The 20198-nt window shown below is 35.8% G+C and overlaps 2 protein-coding genes across 7 annotated transcripts; both read right to left on the reverse strand.

Annotated features, from left to right (window-relative positions):
* Positions 1–2438: 2438 nt before the first annotated feature.
* Positions 2439–13140, reverse strand: LOC107779895 (uncharacterized). 6 transcript variants are annotated; one of them, XM_075229689.1, is made up of 9 exons: positions 12749–13140; positions 7748–7855; positions 6936–7370; positions 6616–6854; positions 6400–6536; positions 4700–4786; positions 4494–4610; positions 3945–4385; positions 2439–2625 (listed from the first exon to the last, which is right to left on the reverse strand). In XM_075229689.1, the coding sequence occupies exons 8-9, from the start codon at positions 4117–4119 to the stop codon at positions 2570–2572; spliced, it is 231 nt and encodes a 76-aa protein (XP_075085790.1). In that variant the 5' UTR covers positions 4120–4385; positions 4494–4610; positions 4700–4786; positions 6400–6536; positions 6616–6854; positions 6936–7370; positions 7748–7855; positions 12749–13140; the 3' UTR covers positions 2439–2569. The 6 variants fall into 6 exon arrangements, 5 of the variants coding, with proteins under 5 accessions (XP_075085790.1, XP_075085789.1, XP_075085787.1 ...); XM_075229688.1 differs by having other exon boundaries at positions 4700–6536; XR_012698712.1 differs by lacking the exons at positions 2439–2625; positions 3945–4385; positions 4494–4610.
* Positions 8021–19552, reverse strand: LOC142168999 (uncharacterized). The gene is made up of 12 exons (XM_075230190.1): positions 19463–19552; positions 15013–15086; positions 14549–14630; positions 14301–14434; positions 10681–11295; positions 10352–10497; positions 9938–10222; positions 9678–9772; positions 9201–9488; positions 8908–9101; positions 8430–8788; positions 8021–8322 (listed from the first exon to the last, which is right to left on the reverse strand). Exons 1-12 carry the CDS (start codon positions 19550–19552, stop codon positions 8021–8023), a joined length of 2664 nt encoding a protein of 887 aa, XP_075086291.1.
* Positions 19553–20198: the final 646 nt, after the last annotated feature.

Genomic DNA, 20198 nt, shown 5'->3' on the forward strand with positions numbered 1-20198 from the left:
GACTTGTTCGTAAAATTTATGAGAATTTAGCAATTCAAGAAAATGAACAACCATCTCTCGAAGACTGCCAAGCTAACATATATTCTTATGTTAGATCAATGTTTGATAAATATAAATATATGAAAATAACAGGTGGTGAAACTGCTCCTTCTACTTTTAAGCCTAGAGTAGAAGTTCTATGGGAAGATATGAATAATATAACAGGTTTTGATTCTTCTATTGATGATGAATTTGATTCTTATCTTAATCAAGGATTGGAAAGTATTAAAGACGAAGAAGGCAACAAACAACTTTTGGCATGGTGGAGGGAGTGTGGCAAGACTTTTCCAACACTTTCAATAATGGCCCGAGATATCCTTGTTATTCAAGTATCATCAGTAGCATCGGAGAGTGCTTTTAGCGCGGCAAGATTTCAAATCGGAGATCATAGACATTCATTAGCGGAGGACAGCCTAGAGATTTTCGTATTATTCAGAGATTGGATTAATTCAGAAAGAAGAAATCTTGGTTTTGAAAAATTAACCACTAGGGAAGAAGAAGAATACAATGAGATACTTGGCACTGGGAGCGATGACGACATGTAACTCATGAAACATCAATCAACATTACCAATTCCAGAACAATGTCCGAGAGAAATTATAGATAAGTTACAACGAAGTTATATAGGAGCTTACAAATATTAGTATGATAATTTGTAATTGGCTACTAAGACGCCTAGTTCAAACAGAACCCTTCCTAGAAGGTGGCTGCGTAGATTAGGTGCTCTTCAAAAGAATTATATTTGAATGTGAGAATTGAAAGTTCTATTAATAAAATAAAAGGCTCTAAGCGTTGAATTTTTTTTATGAATTGTCTTACACTCTTACTTAGTTACTTAATGGCTTGAAATTATATTAAATAAATTATAACTCTATTATAAATTTATAATTACTAGAATATTTCATTACAAGTCTTTTGTTTTAATATTTTATAATTCTTTACTTAGTTTCCTAATTTTCGTTTAATTTTTAAGTTTATTAAATAAGTCAAAAAACTAGCAGTTGCAAACTTTAAAAACTTAGTCATTGTCAAAAAAATAGCCGTTGCCAAACTTAATGCATAAATAATTTTTTTTTTAAAACGGTACTTAAGGCCCGCGAACCCGTCCCGTCCCGTCCCATCCCGTTTGTTAGCGGGACGGGATGGGCCTACCGTTTCGTCCCGTTTGTCCCATCCTGTCCCTTCCCGTTTGTTAGCAGGACGGGATGGGCCTACCGTTTTATCCCGTTTGTCCCGTCCCGCTACCATCCCGGCTAAATGTCGTCCCGTCCCGTTAATTTTGTCCCATCCCGTTGGACAGCCATAGCCTTAAGTGTAGCAAAACGTTTGTTGCACTTCAGACCTTTTGGCCTTAAATGCATCTGAAGTATAATTTTTCACTTCAGACTTAATGACCTTAAGTGCATGAAACCATTGGTTACACTTCAGACCTATTTGTCCTTAAGTGCATCTCAAGTGCAAATTTTTACTTCAGACTTATTGGCCTTAAGTGAATGAAAACATTTGTTGCACTTCACACTTTTTGGCCTTAAGTGCATCTGAAGTGCAATTTTTTACTTCAGACTTTTTAACCTTAAGTTGCACTTCAGTCTTATTAGCCTTAAGTGCATGAAGCACTTCATACCTATTTGGCCTTAAGTGCATTTGAAGTGCAATTTTTTCACTTCAGACTAATTTTTTTTAACTTCAGACCTGATAAGTCTGAAGTTGATCGTAAAGTGGGTATGCTTGCAAACTTTTTTGCAAAGTGGGTATAGGTTCAATTGTGATCCCAAAACCGAGTATAGATGCAAAAGACCCTCTCCTGTGAGATCGGTAAAAAATAATATAGGAAATATGGCTACGGTCAGAAAATCGTTGCCAAAGATATGGAAACTGTTGCCATAACTTTATTGGAATGGTACAACAACCGTTCCACCATGCCGCGTGCCAATAGAGCTAGAGGAACGGTTCACCATATCGTTGCTATAGTACTAGCTATCGCAATGGTTCTTCCTCTGTCTGAAGCAACGAGTGTTTTTTTCTACTGCAACGGTTGAAAACCGTTGCCATATATTTAATGCAACGGTTTAAAACGGTTACCATACTATTTACTGCAACGGTTGAAAACCGTTACCATATAATTTACTACAACGGTTCTGTAAGCTATTTCCACGACGACTAAGAGATATTCAAACAGTTTTATCATGCTATCGTAACGGTTTTATTTTGTATTGCAACAGTTTGAACATCCGAATGCAACGGTTCTAGTAGGCTATTGTAATAGTTTAATTGACAAAATGATATAGCCCTGACTTTAGATAAATATTCACATGCATAAATATTTTTTAATAAACTGAAATTTATATAAATCACAAAATAAAAATATTCATAATCTATATTGTCCAATAAGCTAATAATATCCATAAAAGCAAAATGTTCTAATTAACCCAATGGCATAAGTTTTACGGTTCAAGACTTCAAGAGTTAGAGTAAGTTTCAAATGTTGATAACAAAAGATTCCTAAACATCTACAACAATTCAAAATTCTTTAAGTAAGGTCTAGATCTTCACTGTCTCCATCTCCGTTTTCTTCATTTGCTCCACCTACAAAAGAAGATAAACAAAGTTATTGTCCTTCAAGGGTTGGTTTTATAAAAGTGGGTATGGTCCATGAAAAACTCAAGCATAAAGCATTTTGAAAAGAAACAAGTTGATACAAATGAGGAAGCCAAAATTCAATAGCAAATCCAAATCATTAAACCAGACTTCTAAACTTATGCATTCAGCCACAACCACTAAAAGCAACTAAAGAAAGACGAAAAAACAGAATAAATAAGTCTATAAGCATATTCTGGAAACAAGGAGGAAATAAATTCTAGTGTTGTCATGGATGCAAGGACGAAGGAAAGAAACTTATGTTAACAGGTATGTTCAACATACATATAGCCATTTTCTTGCATTCACTTTATTAGAAAAGATAAAGGATAATATAGGCTCCCAGGAAACATGACCAACATAAAGGACTGATCCATGTACTCATTTGCTTTTGAAAGTGATGTATGTTTTCGAGGATCTACAAAGAACCACTGGGAATAAATTATCCATTGCATCACCTAATTACCTCATGTGGTGGAGGATCCAAAGATGAATACGTGAACAGAGAAAACATAGAGCTGCCAATTTCTGTATTGCGCTGACAATATTTAACAGAAAATCAAGGGAAAAGCACCTAGAACACCCCTGTTTCTGTATTGCGCTGGCAGTTACTTTCCCAGCAGCAATATTCATCACCTAGCAGCAAATTCATTAATTCTTTCATATCAATTATTCTCCAAGAATATCCAGATATAATAATTCACCAACATCTCTCCAATTAACCCCACCATCACAATACAGAAAACCTCAAAGGGTGTACACTTGACAATCCCAATTTCCAAATCAGAAATCAAATTATTTTAAAGGAAACCCAAGTGGAAATGAAAAAAGGCTCAAAATAGTCCGGTATCTTTGAACTTTGACTCAAAATAATCTTGTTTCTTTCACATGGAGCACTAATAGTTTTTTTAACAAAAAGAACCTCACATGGCATCTCATAATTATTAACAAGCAAGATAAGAGGAAGAGCACGAAACTCAAGAATGCAACACTCGATCTGCTGCACCACTTTATTAAAAAATTATACAACAACAAAGAGCCGACAAGGCAACAGAAAAAGAATATTCATCATAGTAATAAAGTCGACAAGTCAACCACAGAATTACAATGCGACAAAGGGCCGGAGGCAGAATAAAAAAATGAGTAGACTAATCAAACTTCACTAGCTTACTAACTTCCCTCTAAGAAAAATAGTGAGCAGAGAGAGAGCAGTGGTAGAAGAAGAAGGAGAAGAAATGAGGAGAAGAAGAAGAAGAAGAAGAACTGACCTTGATTGTTACTCCCAGTAGATAGACGATTGATTAGTTGCATAGCAGCTTGTTGAGCAGAGGAAGCTTCTCCAGGTGAACGAGCATTGAAAAGTAGCATATTAGGATCAATCCGTAATCCTGGATTCAGACGCTTAAGTTGTGAAATGACGTTAACTGCAACTTCTAGTTCCATAGCATCTTTTTGTGTGTTGAACTTTTTCGCATTCTTTGCTGCATCCTTTCTTCCATTTCCTCCATTTTTTGCTGCATCATCTCATCAGTAGAACTTACAGAGGGTCCAAAATCTCCCACTTTTCTTTTTAAGGCAGTCTTGGTAACCTCACGTCCATACAATCTTAGGCAACCTGGATGCTCAGGTCCCATAACTGATGCAAATGCGTCAACTGATTGACTGCCATCTTCACTTTCTTATGTTGATTGTGCTCTTTCCATTTCAGCCTACAAGACCAAATTGAGTCAATTTTAAATTAGAAAGTATATAAAACCGAGTCAATAACGAAGAATAGACAAATGATATCAACAAACTTTAAATTAGAAACTCCGTACAATTTTATTAAGTGTATCCGCATACGAGGCCTTGTATACTCGATCAGGTTTTCTTTTACTTGTAGCCACAAAGATGTCCTTACTTGATAGAACTTCAGAAGTTTCCTTCTTTTTTTTCTGGTTACATACAAAGTTGTATAAAAATTATTTTTGATTGAAGTTAGCAAGTTCATATTTAAAAGAATAATGACAGAAAAATATCAAACCTCGCAGATTAGAGCAAAACTTGTTTTGCCAGTAGTGTGCAGATATCTCAACTTTCTGCGATTCTCGATATTGGTTCTGGACATTTTCTGCAAACAAATGAGTCAATGAAATTTTAGCGAATGGACCAAGTCAATAAGTTGGCAGTTAACCAAATTCAGATTATGATGCTAGTACTTATAACTTATAAGTACTTGGATTGGTGTAGCAGACTGATGATAAATTTTAACTGTTGTCTAAGCTCTTCAGAGCTCTTTCTGTCAAAGATGGTGAGGAGCTCCCTATTTTTCTGTTTTTCTTCATCTTTCTTGGGGAAGGGGATGGGCTGTATCTATGAAGCATACTTTAATATGATACCTAAGACACCTTCTGCCATAAAGTAACACAAAACATGCTTATAAGTAAGTTTTTCTAAATCAAGTACCAATGTTAACAGGGATCACAATGAAACTATATCCCCCTAACAAAATATCCATTCTAAGAGACAATGAAAAGCCCTGATGGACTATATGTCTCATGAAACATGTGATAGTATGATATGCCCCGGCAAAGATTAATATTTTATCTCTAAAAGCTGATAAAATGAATAGGCAAGGATTTGTTGGCAATCTACATAACTACACCTATAGAAGTTTCTTTGAATGTATTCGTACAATAGAATCAAGTGATCAAGACAAGACAAAATGCAGGAGATTTCTTCTTCCCGAACAAGTACAAATCTAAAATGATGTGAATCAGACAAATCCCACATAGTACTACACTTTGTTGATACACTATAAAGTCAGCGAAAACACACTGAAAGAAGAAGGCCACACAATCAGCAAAATGTACCAGCAGATCCAGTCGAGGCCTAAGAGTATTTGGATTTCATATAAACTGTGAGAAAATTGCATCATTTCAAAAAAGAATGGGAGAGTAGAAAAAGAGGCCACCTCTAATTTCAATCATTGTCCCTGTATCTATATTAGAATCCCCATTGACACTGAAACTTAATAAATAACACTCCTTATCTTTTAAGAATATTCCTCACAAACAATTATAGTATAAGTTATTGATCCCCACCTGTTTTAAAAATGATGACTTTTATGAAATGATGTTTCACATTTTTGTGGATAAACTCCAAATTCAAGGCGAAAAGAATAAGAAATATATCTAATGCTGACCTGTAAAAGCAGTTCACTTGAGCAAAACTTTTGAAGAAAAGAACATACCTTTAGGGATTTGAACAAGACTAAGACGGGGGATCAGGGCAAAAGGGATTTGAACAGACAACAATCCAATAGCCCAAATATAAAGGATGGGGAACACTCCTCCACCATACTTTTCCTGAAGTTATTGACCTGCATTTTCTAGGCCAATGCTATTGGATATTTCAATACCATAAAATGACTTTGCGAACACTGTTGTGACAAACAGATTGATAATGAATGAAATTGTAGCATGAAAAGCTTTTATCTAGCGCTGGCACTTTAAGTGTAGCATTGTTAACTAACATTCGGCAGCACTCATATAGAAATAAACATGAAGAATACTTTTATTATTGCAAAGTCAAATAGATTTTCCCTAACAAGATGATTTATAATTAAATGAAAATCAGACATTTTCAGCAAATCATCGAAAGATATTCAGTTTTGCCTTGTAGGAATCAGAATTCCAATATTTAAGAAGTTCCCTAAATTGAGACTCCGAAACATCAATCGACCTTTTCTCCATTCGAAGCTCGTCATTTTCATAGGGTTTAAAATGTTCTTTCATTAACGTATTCTTATACTTTCTCCAAGCATTCTGAATTGATTCAAGAACCCATACTTTCGCAGCTTCAGGAATGTCATATTTTTCCTACAAATTTGGTGCAGTTAGGTTAGTGTAAAAAATATGAAATATCATTCACGCCTATTGAATATTGCGAACTTCAAACCTTGACGTATTTCCACATATCTTCTTTTGTTTCAAGTTTCCTTCAATTAAACACATTAAGAGGACAAAATGTCGCACTCCTTGCCAATGTGACGAGGAAGCTACCCAACTCTTTTACAACTTCTTCAGTAGGACCTATGGGTTGATTCATCTCATTTAACACAACTTTTTTACGTTCTTTCCTTCCATGCATGCCTGGCATATGAGTTTTGCCTCTTTTTCTTTTTTCAGCAGAAGGACCTGCAATAATATAAAGCAAGGATAATCACCAAAAGTCACTATTGTTAGTTAATTTGACGATTGAAATCTTTATATTCTTGCCTTGTTCCTCATATTGTTCGTTTGTTTCATGATTGGTAGAATCCTCAAATTGTTCCTGTATCGTTTGTGAAGTACGAGTGGTAGAATCCAGTGGCAGTTGTTGCAAATTTTCACGCACTGCTTGTGATGCAAGAGAGGTAGAGTGTGGTGGCAGTTGTTGTGCTTCCTCATGTACTGTTTGTGCTGGAGGAGAAGTAGAACGCATAGGCAGTTGCAACAACTGTTCTTGCACTTGAGCTCCTAATTGTGGAAGCTGTTTGTCGACTAGATTTAGCTGATGCTTGTCATTTGACCTTGAACCTTGAACAATTCTTTTTGTTTTCAACGACGAAACCTTTTGGTTTTGCAAATATGCAAGTGATCCAGCCGCAATGCAGTTTTTGACTTTTTTATTTTTACTTGAGTGTGCTTCCTGATCCATGACTATTTAAATTCCTGTTAAGTTCAGAAAATGAGTAAAAGATAGGTTAGTAAAGCTTTAACAGGAAGACCAAATATATATACATTAACATAACTATACTAAATAGAAAGTACATTTCCAGAAAGTAAATGTTGCCTCATATTTTCAGCAAAAAGGATACAAAAATCACTACAAATTCTGCTACTTCATTTCAGCAAGAATTTCATATTTTCAAGGCTGCTGCCTTACATATCAAATGGCTAAGTAAATCATTATAAGGTTTTTGATATACAAAATAAAAGAAAGACATAATGTATCAACAGAAAGTAAAAGAACGACAAGAATTTAACATGACAAGTGTTATAAAACTTATTCTATAGTTTTACTAGTTAAGGGAAAGCATTATAAGTACCTCAATTCTCTATCAATTCAAGCCTCGACTGGTTGTAATAAAAAATTACTTAGTAAGATGTATATTAGCCTCATCAACAACTGTAAAAATATCACAAGATCCCAAATCCTGCAAAATTGAAGCATGTCAGTGCATGTCAGTAAAATGCTGAAGGAATAACAAAATAAAATATTATTAAAAAGATATAAACAAGAGTAATTATAAAATATTCATAAAAAATATTATAACTCACTCAAAACAGAATATATTTAAAAGAATTTCAGAAGTTTTTCTTTAATCATCTGATTCCATCCGGTCCCAATCAGTATCATCAAACTCATCTTCCTCTTCCGATGTTTCTATAATTGTATTATGTGAATGTTGTACATTAGATGGGATATCAACGACATCAACGGGTACATCATCTCTTGACCATCCAACGTCAACTTCAACTAATCCACTTAAGGAACCAATGTCATCATTTGGCTCCCTCCAAAATGCATCTTCAATATTGGGGCAATTCTCTTCCTCTAAATCATACAAATCAATAGGGACTTTATTCCTTGCATAATAAACATCTTTCTCAACTGGATCCTCTACGTAAAAAACTTGATAAACTTGTGAAGCCAATAAAAAGGATCATCTATGCTACATAATTTCTTAAAGTACACACGAGTTAACGCATATTCATCTATTTCATTACGAAACCAATCACATCTAAATAGTACAACGCTAAAACAACCCCAATAATCAATCTCAATGATATCCTGAATAGAATAGATAACCTCACCATCGATGGGATTTTGGTCCCTAGAGCTAGCAAAGCTATCGGTTGTTGCCGATAAAGTCACTCCACTATTCTGAGTCTTGCATCGGGAATCCCGTTCAATGGTATGAAATCGGTATCCATTAATGAAATATGCAGCATATCTTTTGGCGATCGTATTAGGCCCTTTAGCTAGCCATCTTAAATAATCGGGCACTTCAATATTTTTAACTTTCTCTGCAAACCAATTGTTGAATTCCCGGCTATGATTCCTTTCCCTTTCCCATGCATTTGATCTATTGCGATTACCAATTAAATTCTTATGTTCCTTGTAGTTATGAATATTTCAAGATCAATTATATCATAGAGAAAATAAAATATAGAAAAAAATTAAATGTTATATAATTTATCTTACTCGATAAAATTTTCCCCTTGTTCATCTCCAGTATTGAACAGAGCATACCGATGTGCTTCAAAACATAATTGTGGGTCCATGAGAAAAGTATTCTTTTTCTTCTTGCTTCCAATTGGATGGCCTATCATAGGGAATATAGGTGACAATATTTGAGGGCACTCATCCTCCGCAGTTGGGTATCTACTGAATCTTGTCTTCACTCCATCATGGAGGTATCGTGAACAAAAAGTCAAGCACTCTTCAGCCAAAAACCCCTATATTATTAACGCTTCTGGACAAGATCGATTACGAACAAATGTCTTGTACTTACATAGGTTCCTCTCAATGGAATACATCCAACGAAGATGAGCCGGACCTCCAAGCTTAATTTCATTCACCAAATGAATAGGCAAATATGGCATTATGTCGAAAAATGTTGGATGAAAAATCTTTTTAAGATCACATGTTATTTCAACAATTTCAGACTGTATTTTGTCAAGATCTCTTCGCCTTATGACCTTTCTACATATGGCTCTAAAGAAATTACCCAACCTAATCAAGGCCAACGAGACATTCTTAGGCAACACCTTTCTAACAGCAACCTGGAGCAAGTAATGCATTATAAAATGAGCATTGTGACTCGTGTACCCTGATATTTTCATCTCCTTCATGTGTACGCGGTTTGAAATATTCGAGGCACACCCTTTTGGTAATTTAGCATTTTTTATGACGGTACAAACTAAACTTTTCTCATTTTCCTTCATATAGAAACAAGATTTAGCCAAACTTACACTTCTATCATCATCTTCTCTTGATTGTAACTCCTTTTGTATCCCCATTTCTTGTAAGTCATAGCGAGAATTTATATGATCCTTTGACTTTTTATCTATTTCCAATAAAGTCCTAAGTAAATTGTCACATATATTTTTCTCAATTTGCATCACATCAAGATTGTGCCTCAATTTATTATGCGCCCAATATGGCAATTAAAAAAAATAGATCTTTTTTTCCATGGACCCTTGTTACCTCGAGGTCTTTTTTTTTTCCTTACCAAAGATATTATTGAATTCAAGCAGCTCTTCAAATACTTCTGCACCCTTCAAAGGAGTAGGTGCAGGTCTATGCTCCTCACTACCATCAAATGACTTTTTATCTTTCCGCGATGGATGATCAGGAGGCAAAAATCTTCGATGACCCAAGTAACACATCTTATGACTATGTTTGAGATATTGAGAGCATGTGTCATAATTACAAATAGGGCATGCCAATTTCCCCTTTGTGCTCCATCCTGAAAGTATTCCTAATGCTGGAAAATCAAAAACTGTCCATAATAAGGCTGCACACATTCAGAATGTTTGGTTTGTTTCAGCATCATATGTTTCTATTCCAGTTTCCTATAGTTCCTTCAATTCAGCAAAAAATGGTTGTAAGTACACATCTATATCATTTCTTGGAGATGATGGACCTGGAATGATCATTGACAACATGATATATTCTGGCTTCATGCAAATCCATGGCGATAAATTATAGTTCATTAACATAACAAGCCACGTGCTATGAGAAATGCTTAAGGTTCGAAATGGGTTGAAACCATCACTTGAAAGACCCAACCTAATATTACGTGGATCTCTAGAGAAATCTGGGTATAGAGAATCAAAATCCTTCTAAGCTTCTCCACCAGTAGGATGCCTCATATTCCCGTCATTGGGTCGTTCTTTAGCATGCCATCTCATTGCAACGGCTGTTTCGGGATACATGAATATCCTCTAAAGCCTAGGCTTTAAGGGAAAGTACCTTAAAACCTTTGCAGGGATTTTAGAGCTTTTATTATTCAAGGCATTATCAACACTTTTCCATCTAGAAGACCCACAAACGGAGCAATTATCGGCCTTTACATTGTCATTCCAAAATAGCATGCAATCATTAGGGCATGCATGAATTTTTTCATAATAAAGACCCAAATCTTTTATCATGTTTCTAGCCTTGTTGAAAGACTCTGGCAGCTGGGCAAAGGGAAATGCCTCTTTTAACAACTCTAACATGTTTGAAAAGGCCACATTACTCAATCCATGCAACGATTTCAATAAGTACAACCGGATGATGAAACTCAATTTAGTGAAGTTTTCACACCCCGGATACAATTCTTGTTTTCCTTCCTCTAATAATTTAAAAAATCTCTTAGCATCTTCAGATAAAGCCTCTCTCATCCCTTCTTCCTGCTCTAGCTCGCCTTCTACATTTCTAAATGTATCATGAAGTAATCCATCAATATCATCACGCACGTTAGAACTTTCATCATCATTGCGTTGATGAGGTGTATTTCTAGAGGAAAATCCTTCCCCATGGAAAATCCATTTGGTGTAACCATCAACAAAGCCATTAACAACTAAGTGATCCTCCACCACATTTCTATAATGCCAATAGCGATTAATACATTTTTTATAAGGGCATAATATTTCATTTCCTTGGGAAGCTCGTTCAAATGCCTTATCAAGAAAATCTCATTCACTCCATGAATATACTCATCCGTCCATCTTAGGCGATTCATCCAACTTTTATCTGCATTATCCATTAAAATCCTATACGACAAAAGTAAATCACCAAAATTAACCAAGGTTCATATTAATTTAACATTCAATAAAGGATCAACTTTAATGATAAAGGTTTAGTACAACTAATACCCTAGGCATAGTACTTCCAGGAGCCAACAAACAAAATTAACTCATCAAAAGTCCAAAATGAATAGAGTTTTTCGGTGTTTCTTTCTTAATTAAACTTCACTCTCCCTCCTCTCTGAAAGCTGAAAAACTAATATTTTACTTTGTCACGTAGTTTATGTCTTTGTTAGTCCCTTAGAACATCCTGTTTTAATAATATCATACTTTAGTTCATCATTTGTATTTGATCAGATGCTTACATGTTTATTGTTTCCAAAATTTGTCCCTTAGAATCATGCTTATATCTGATACTTCAGTTCATACCTATTGGTCATACCTAAGGGTTGTGTTTTTCTTTTTCTTCTAAAAGAAGAATTAGTATTGGAATTGGATCATGTAAATTTTACGATTTCCATCAGTAGATTGAAAATGACTGCCATTTTGGGATAAATCATTGTGCTTACTATGTTTGACTCAAATGGTATTATTAAGTCTTTTATATCCGGATATGATATGCATCTAACAGAAGTATGCTTCAGCTCCTTTTGTTTACACATAAATGCCGCTGTGTTCCTCCCCCACAAATGATAAAAGATAAAATCAGAATAAGCAGTGAATGATCTTTTAATCATTTATCACCTTCGATACCACCCGAGAAAGGTTCTGCAATTCAACAATTCTACTACTATTTAGTTTCGAGAAAACCACTGCTCTTTACTCGGATCGAAATCCAAGATTTATTACTAAAAATAATTGTTTCCTTTAGCCACAAAACCTCAAAGGGCTCTATTTATATTCAAATTTACAGCTTCTAATAAACACTCACAAATAGACCTCTCTTTGAATTCTACTGTTTCAATTTATTTGCTCCCCAATTTCATCCCAACAAATCAAATCGGCAATGGCCAAGATTAAACTAATTTTGCCATAGGTATAAAAACAAACTTAGACCCAAACTACCCAGCTTAATAGCTCATGCAACAGGAAATTCAACGTAACTTTCCAGAGAAATTTAGTTCAGAGAAGAATTCACAATATTTACCGAAATAAATTTTGACCCACGTTAGCCATACCCAAATGAAAATTAAACCCAAATAATTTGGGTTCAGAAAGCAAGAAATCATATACACTGCTCACACCATAAAGCTTTAAGAAAAAAAGAACGATTAAAGAAGAAAATGCCCAAATTAGAAAAGAAAAATTACCTGAAGTTGATTTCTCACAGATTGCCTTTTGGGTCGAAAATTTCTCGCGATTGAAATATTTTTTTCACTTGTAATCGCTGCCTTTAAATTATTCCTCTGTTCTTCATCTCCTTTGAGTAAAACAAATGGATTTTGGGACTTTGGGGATTTGGGAGTTTTGGGTTAGCAATCAATTTGGGTACTTGGGAATTTAGGGTTAGTCTCAAGGCGAACTAGAATAGGCTGATTGATCCAGGTAGCGACAAGTTTCAATCGAAAGGAACCCCGCGTACGCTAGAAAGGCGCATAGGCAAACCTTTCTTTATGATCATATGGATCGCTTTTCGTGACTTTTCCTTCCATAGGCATAGATTGCAGTCTAGCCAGCTTTCTAACTTTAGGGATCGAGAATGGATTTTGGGACTTTGGGGATTTGGGAGTTTTGGGTTAGCAATCGATTTGGGTACTTGGGAATTTAGGGTTAGCCACTGAAAATATATGAGGATTTTTCAAAGTAAAATGGGTATTTGAGAGCTTTGGAGGTGTCGACAGTAGTTTGAGTTTTGTGGGGGAGATGGATGAACTCTTTACTTATTATATTTACATTAATAAAATATATAAGAAATAAAAGGAAATAGGGATTATGTTGGCGGGTTTAGCAAAATTCAGAGGGGAAAACGACGAAGGGACAAATACCCGTTCCGATATAATTTTTTTTTCTAAAATCGTTACTATAAATAGATCTATTGGGACGGTTTATAAACCCGTTCCTATAAAAAAACCTATGGTAACAGTTAAGTATCAATTGGAATAGTTTGGTATCTAAAGTGTGCTTACTTCATCAAATTGCTATTGTAACGGTTGTAACCGTTACAGTATCTATTCTATCGCCACGGTTTTATAACCGTTGCCATAGGCCTATTTTACAATTTTCTGTATAATAGAATAGTTTTATCTGCTGAAGATGTGCAAAAGGGCATTATATCATAGAGCATAATACGCAAAAAAATATATAAAAACATTTGCATCTGCAAATATATATATCAGAAGCACATCTGAATTTATCATTTAACGGGCCGTAATCAGCAGCCTAAGCCATCCTTTGCTATTCCAAAAACACAACATGAGGAGAGGTTTTTGGAGCACCTATAGAAAGCAAGTAAACACCAATCAATTAAAAGAAATTGAATTTAGAAAAGTGCCAAAATTAGATGTATACTTCTTTGTTTTCCACATTGGAAGAAAAATAATGAGGAGAGTCGCACTACTTCCGGAATGCCAATAAAGCAAGATAGCATAAGAGGATGTAAATAAGAATATTCAGTATTCACATGGTCCTTAAAACAATAGTTGTTTGGAAGAAAAAATCTAACATCTGAGTTAGTCTTCAGAATCAGCTATTTTGTTCATTTCTGACAGCTTTCCATTCACACCTTAATTCCAGAATACTTGGATTCGACTAAACTCAAGAAAAGGAAGACCAATCAATTAAATACTGTCTTAATTCCAAATTAGTTGGAACCCTTTATCCAGTCTAAATAAAAACATAAAATTTCAGTAATTAGGCAATTACCTTCTACTCATATACCAAACTTTGATTTGCCTAAACTCAATGTTGGAGAGAATAGAACATTCACGAATAAGGTGTTGGCTATGCATTGAACTGGGTTTGAGACACTCATGATATATCCTTTCAAGAGCTTCAATCTGCACATGAGTATAATGAACATATTCAAAATATCAGTTACCATTAGCTAGAGATCGAGTGCAAAAATAAGTGGAAGTCCTCAACTTCTGCCTACCACATGTAGTATCTGTTACATAGGATGCCTCCTTTGAGATTATCCTGTGAAGACATGCTTCAACATTGTTATCCAGTGAAATATGGAACTTTTGTAGGTACCTGCATCTTGTAAGTTCTTTTACAAAGATCAATTAATCCACAATGAAGTGTTTGAATTTATCAGAACTTTGTAACATTTATTGACCGAGTTCACCTTTATCTCCTATTCCCCATTTAACCTATCTTTCCTGACAGATATCTACATGAGATCGAGATGAAATTTTTCCTTTGAAAAAGAAATCCACAAGAATTTACTAAATTTACATCAGAGAAATGTATGTAGTTGATCCATGCACTTGACAGAAATATTTTTTTTTCTTCATAACCATTATGCCTTAAGTAAAACTGTAAAAGCATCACATGAGAAATTGAAAATGGAGAGTCACAACTCTCCCCTCATGGTGAATATTTAATTGAGATCCAAATCTAGCAAGTTAAATACCATATGCTTGATTTTGAAGATTTTCTTTCTAGCTGGGGGTCTGCTTGCTCATTCAGAGAGTTGGGAGATATAGCCTGCATAACAAAGAAGAAATAATCAGCTTCATTGCTCAAATTAGTTTGAGGTATCTTATTTTTGTCACGCTACACGCCCATGTCTTTCTGTCTGGACTCATTCCCATGAGTGTGGACTTCTTGTTCAACTCATCACTCGAACTAAGTCACACACACCTAAGCTAGCTCTATCTAGGAGTGATGTCTGGAGTGCTCAATATATCGATACATAAGTCATAGAATATGTCAAGCCTCCAACATTGTTGTGCGCCCAATGTCAGAACTGAGGTTATGCGCCACCCATAGAGCTTTGGAACTCGTATCGAGGCCTTATTTACTAAGAAATATAGTCTCCTTTGAATATATGGACATTAACATGATGTAGTAATCAAGAAGGTATCAGAAAATCTGGTAGTCCAATGCATATAATCCATTGCTTAAGTTACAACAGACAATGAAATCAAATAAGCTAGGTTATCATGTTTCACCTTTCTCTCTTACATGTATTTATCTTTTGGTTATTAGTATACCCGTTCCCCATCTTTAGGATACTTTTCTTTGCCTTAAAAAAAAATCATGTTGAAAATTTTAAATGCATTATGTTGTATTGCTTAAATCTTGGTTTTACAAGCTTGGATTGTGAATACTACAAAGAAATTTCATTTATGTTGGTTATGTGAACTATTCTAAAGCATGTGTTGAGAAGCAAATATTGAGCAAACCTAAGCAATTATCATCTTACAGATTAGAGTGAAATGACATATCAATCATCTCCCTCTGAACTATGGGGTAAATAAGAAAATTCTCATCAAATGTTTATTTGTACCTTATTTTCAACAATGGGAAAAACTAAAACCATTATCTTTGCGCTCTTCATAGATAGTGTAAGAAAATTTTCTAAAATAGTGAGAGAGGAACTTTGCATCAGTGCTAAAACAGTCCTCTAGGTCTGCCCAAACTGCTTTTCATCAAAGGTTACCATCATAAAAATATTACGGTGACATATAAATCTTGGTAGCAAAAACTAAGACCATGACATCTATTCCAGCAATGTCCGGTGGATTTAAGTATGCTTTACAAGATCATAATTGCAACAAAATCAAAATTAAGTTCAAGCATGGAAAAGACCCTACTAAAGCACACAACCTCAACTCTAATATTAGACTTATTTGTGTAAGTCACATCCAAATAATAATTCATGGCACAACTTATATAGTATTAGCAGTCAACAGAATTCATAAATGAAAGCCCCTGAGAAGTGTGTTTACCCTAAAATAACGGATAACAATTAAATTTGTATGTGATTTTAAGGATACGTGGATTAATTCAATACAAACGATAAATTGTGTTAGTTTAAACAGATAAAGGAGATAATAGATTGTCAAACCACTTAAGGAGGGTGACTCCGGACTCAATAACAACCTTAATGAGATGTCTGCCCTCGATCCCGAAATCACACTAACGAAGCACTTATGAACAAGAGTAAGAACTTTGAATAACACAGAAAATAAGAGTATATTGCCTTGATATACGTGTTATAGTGTGTTTAATGAATAATCAAACCCCCCTTTATATAGTAGGGGAGTTTTACCCTAAGTACAATTCTATAAAAGGTAAAAAATCTTCTGTTTAACCAATCACTGGTTCTCTGCTGATACGTGCCGAGATCCACGCCGTGATATCCGATTGGTCACGAACATCACGGCCTTTTGTTGGTCGTGCCCGATTACCTGGTAGTGCTCTCCGAGGCCTTTGGGATTCGAACCGAACTCGGGGTCTTGGCCCCGATACTCCTGAGGCCGGGCGTTTTGCCCAAACCCTAGCTCGAGGGGCTCCTTGTGTCACGGACCAAACCTAGGGAGGCATGGCCGGCACCCGGTACCATATTTAGCCCGAGCGTACCACTCTGTAACTGTGAACTCTGGAGGGATAACCCTCAACTTAGGCCGATGAGGCCATATTCTAAATCATCTGAAAATATTGTCTCTCTCATCTGAGGGGTAAACATACCCAAAAGCTCATATATATATATATATATATATATATATATATATATATATATATATATATATATATATATATATATATATATATATATATATAACCCTGTAGGTTGATGAGGCCGCCATGAACATCTACTGATATACAAAATATACAGGACTCGTCTACAAGCCTCTAGAGATAACTGAACTGTACCATAGTCGGGACAGGGCCTCGACCTACCCATCAAACTTGTATATATAAAATGGACTTCAAGGTCTAGACCTGGTAACTCCGAAGGAGTAGAGCTTACCAACCAAGCTAATGTTTGACTTTGTCTGCTAGAAAGGTCTATCCAGCTGTCTATCAGGTCCTGCAGGCATGAAATGTAGCATCCCCAGCAAAAGGGACGTCAGTACGAATAATGTACCGAGTATGTAAGGAAACAAAATAACTGAAAGCTGAAACTGAACTGATAATATAATAACTAAAAGTAACTGGGAGTCAAAGATGATCTGAAGATATGCTTACATGTTGATACTGACTCAACTCTCTCAATATAGTAAATAAAATAGCTGGCCGACCCTATAAGGCTCAGTACATATAACTACTCTACCGTAGTAGGCTCACTCATACGCGCTTGGCCATACTAGGATCTGTATCTCAGGTATTCTGGACTCGCTCATAGGCGTTCAGCCACAGTAGGCTCGGTATATAACTTACCATCTGATCAGAGGCTGCCCAATAGGGGCCTACCCATCGATTATAGCTCGATGGTGGTGAAAGTACTGTAATACTGTATGTATATATAGACCCTCTGCTCTCTTGACTAGAAGAAAACAATACTTAACTGAATATAAAGTCCCGATAAGGGAGAATACTGTAACTTATGAGACTAGGATAATGTACATAAGTTCAGGAATACGAACTTCTCTTTATGTCTCGTTATCAAACTCATGTAGTTACGGGATCATGCCAAAATAAAGGAAAGGTTTATCCTTAACATACCTTAACCTCGTTGAGTCCTTAATAGCTTCCAAGAAACTCTTCAAACAACTCAACTTAGTCTGCCATAGCATAAGGAGATTCAAAATCAGTGCTGAGTAAAGGCTAAGTCCGTAACTTAAGCTAGTAGCTCGTTTATATAAATTTGGGAAGCATCTCCCCTGTAACAAGGGCCTTCTCCAATACCATATACCAACAGCCCAACAACACCAATCAATCTACACAACAACAAGTGCAAAAATGTCACACATAAAACTGCTATTTAACACAACAAGCAGCAAGCTTGGATTGGAACCAAACCCCTATTCTTTTTCCCATCTCCCCCGTACTTACAACACCAAAAATAGGTCCAGCATATAAACATTTATATCGACATGACATTCCGACCTTATATCCGTCATAAAAGTAACATCAAACAACCCCACAAGATAAAACAACCACATGAACAACTTCTAGGTATTGTGTGGTTGCTTCTTCTCCTATTTACAACATCATCAACATACTCAAAATATTGACAAGCGTAACAACATTAAGAACATTATAACCAATCTATTCCCCACGATTTCCAGCCATATGAAGTCATATATACAGCTCCAAAATAGTCCAATAAGAGACAACAATTTCTTATACAACTTCAAGTTTTATCTTATAATTCTTCATCCAAATAACTTAACCAACACATAGATAAGATTAATCCCAAGAAATAGGGTGTTATACATACCTTAAATAATCTGGAAAAACTTGAACCAAAGCTTTCCTTAGATTATAAGAACCCTTAATCACATCATAACACCATAGAGACTCTCTTCTTCACTTAGACTCCACCGCCTAAGTGGGTCCCATTGAGAGCTTCTTGTGCGGTCTCGCAAAAATGTGAATATCTCTCTACTCCGATGTCGTATTGATGAACGGTTTAATGTGATAGAAACTAGACTCATAGATATTCAATTTGATAGGTATATCATCTCCTAATTCCAAGTATATTGGGAGAAAAGCTCAGTTACATTTTACCTCAGTTTCAACACATTTATGAATGCAACCTGTGATGACATTTTCCAACTTTTGTTCCACAACTCGCTTGACTGCAAAACATAATACACGGCTATCATACGACTAAAATAACTCATAACATAATCTCATTATAATGTTAAGCACCCTAGTCTCACCCCAAAAGTACATGTTATAACATTCCCAACTTGTCGACTTTCGACGAAACTTATTTTCTTCAATTCGCTTAGCTTCTAAGCCTTCAAACCCTCTTGGTACTTTGTATTCATGATCTTAAATATTTGTAACCTTCACGTTAACATGATTAACTAACTTTGTAAACTTTTCAAATATGATTTCATTTCTGAGCTTACATCAATTGACTTACGACGTACTCTTACGTACGAAATCATGGGGTGTAATACCTTGTCTCGATTCTGGTTCCTTGCCGTCACATCTCTTGATCCATTTGCTTTATCGGAGCCGAGATGTCTCATGGTCTTGGTTTCACTCATATACAGATAGTCCCCTCATTTCTTGGAGAGTAAGTTTACGAAAACGACGAGAAATGACATGAGCACCACGATTCCTTATCCAACACGTCGTAACAAAAATGACAAAAGATTCGAAACGTCCCGTCAGTCGTGTCATAATGGCTTCAAACGTGTGTCAACCGTTGACAGGCCATCCCTGGATATGAAACGGGGCAAAACCTCTATAAATACTCCCATCCTTCATTCATTTTTTACTTTTTGACCAAGTTTCTACCTCATTTTTACCTTTGTTCTTCAAGAGGTTTCAGCAAATTGCAAGTTTTCGTTTATTTTTTACCCAAACCAACGCGTTTGATTTTCTCAGCAAGCTTTTACCCTTCATCTCCCAATCTTCCTTCTCACTTATTCTAACTTTTTTCTAGATAAACAATGGATAAGACTTCTAAGACTGTTCCCCAAAAAGTCGCTACTTCTTCTTCACGGCCGACCGCCGAAGTTGAGGAGACCTCTCCCGGTGTGGTTGATCTTGAGAGGTCCGCTCCGGGCGCGGCTACAGATGAACCGACAGCCTAGCCTCCCTTGAAAATGTTCATCCCCCGGGGATGTTCGGTTGCGGACGACTTTAAGGTTGAAAAACCCTCATCGGTGCAAGAACAATGCGAGGCGG

This window comes from Nicotiana tabacum, chromosome 14 (assembly GCF_000715075.1).
Source record: "Nicotiana tabacum cultivar K326 chromosome 14, ASM71507v2, whole genome shotgun sequence".
Taxonomy (NCBI): domain Eukaryota; kingdom Viridiplantae; phylum Streptophyta; class Magnoliopsida; order Solanales; family Solanaceae; genus Nicotiana; species Nicotiana tabacum.

What these genes read in the sequence shown, in the direction of transcription:
- LOC107779895 (XM_075229685.1), bottom strand. Translation starts at nt 7,356, where the DNA reads ATGGATCAGGAAGCACACTCAAGTAAAAATAAAAAAGTCAAAAACTGC. An exon ending in CGAACAATATGAGGAACAAG is followed by an intron (nt 6,855 to 6,935) that starts GCAAGAATATAA and finishes ATATTATTGCAG; the next exon opens with GTCCTTCTGCTGAAAAAAGA.
- LOC142168999 (XM_075230190.1), bottom strand. Translation starts at nt 19,552, where the DNA reads ATGAGTGAAACCAAGACCATGAGACATCTCGGCTCCGATAAAGCAAAT. An exon ending in TCTTCAAAATCAAGCATATG is followed by an intron (nt 14,631 to 15,012) that starts GTATTTAACTTG and finishes TACAAGATGCAG; the next exon opens with GTACCTACAAAAGTTCCATA. An exon ending in TGAATTCAATAATATCTTTG is followed by an intron (nt 9,773 to 9,937) that starts GTAAGGAAAAAA and finishes TATTGGAAATAG; the next exon opens with ATAAAAAGTCAAAGGATCAT.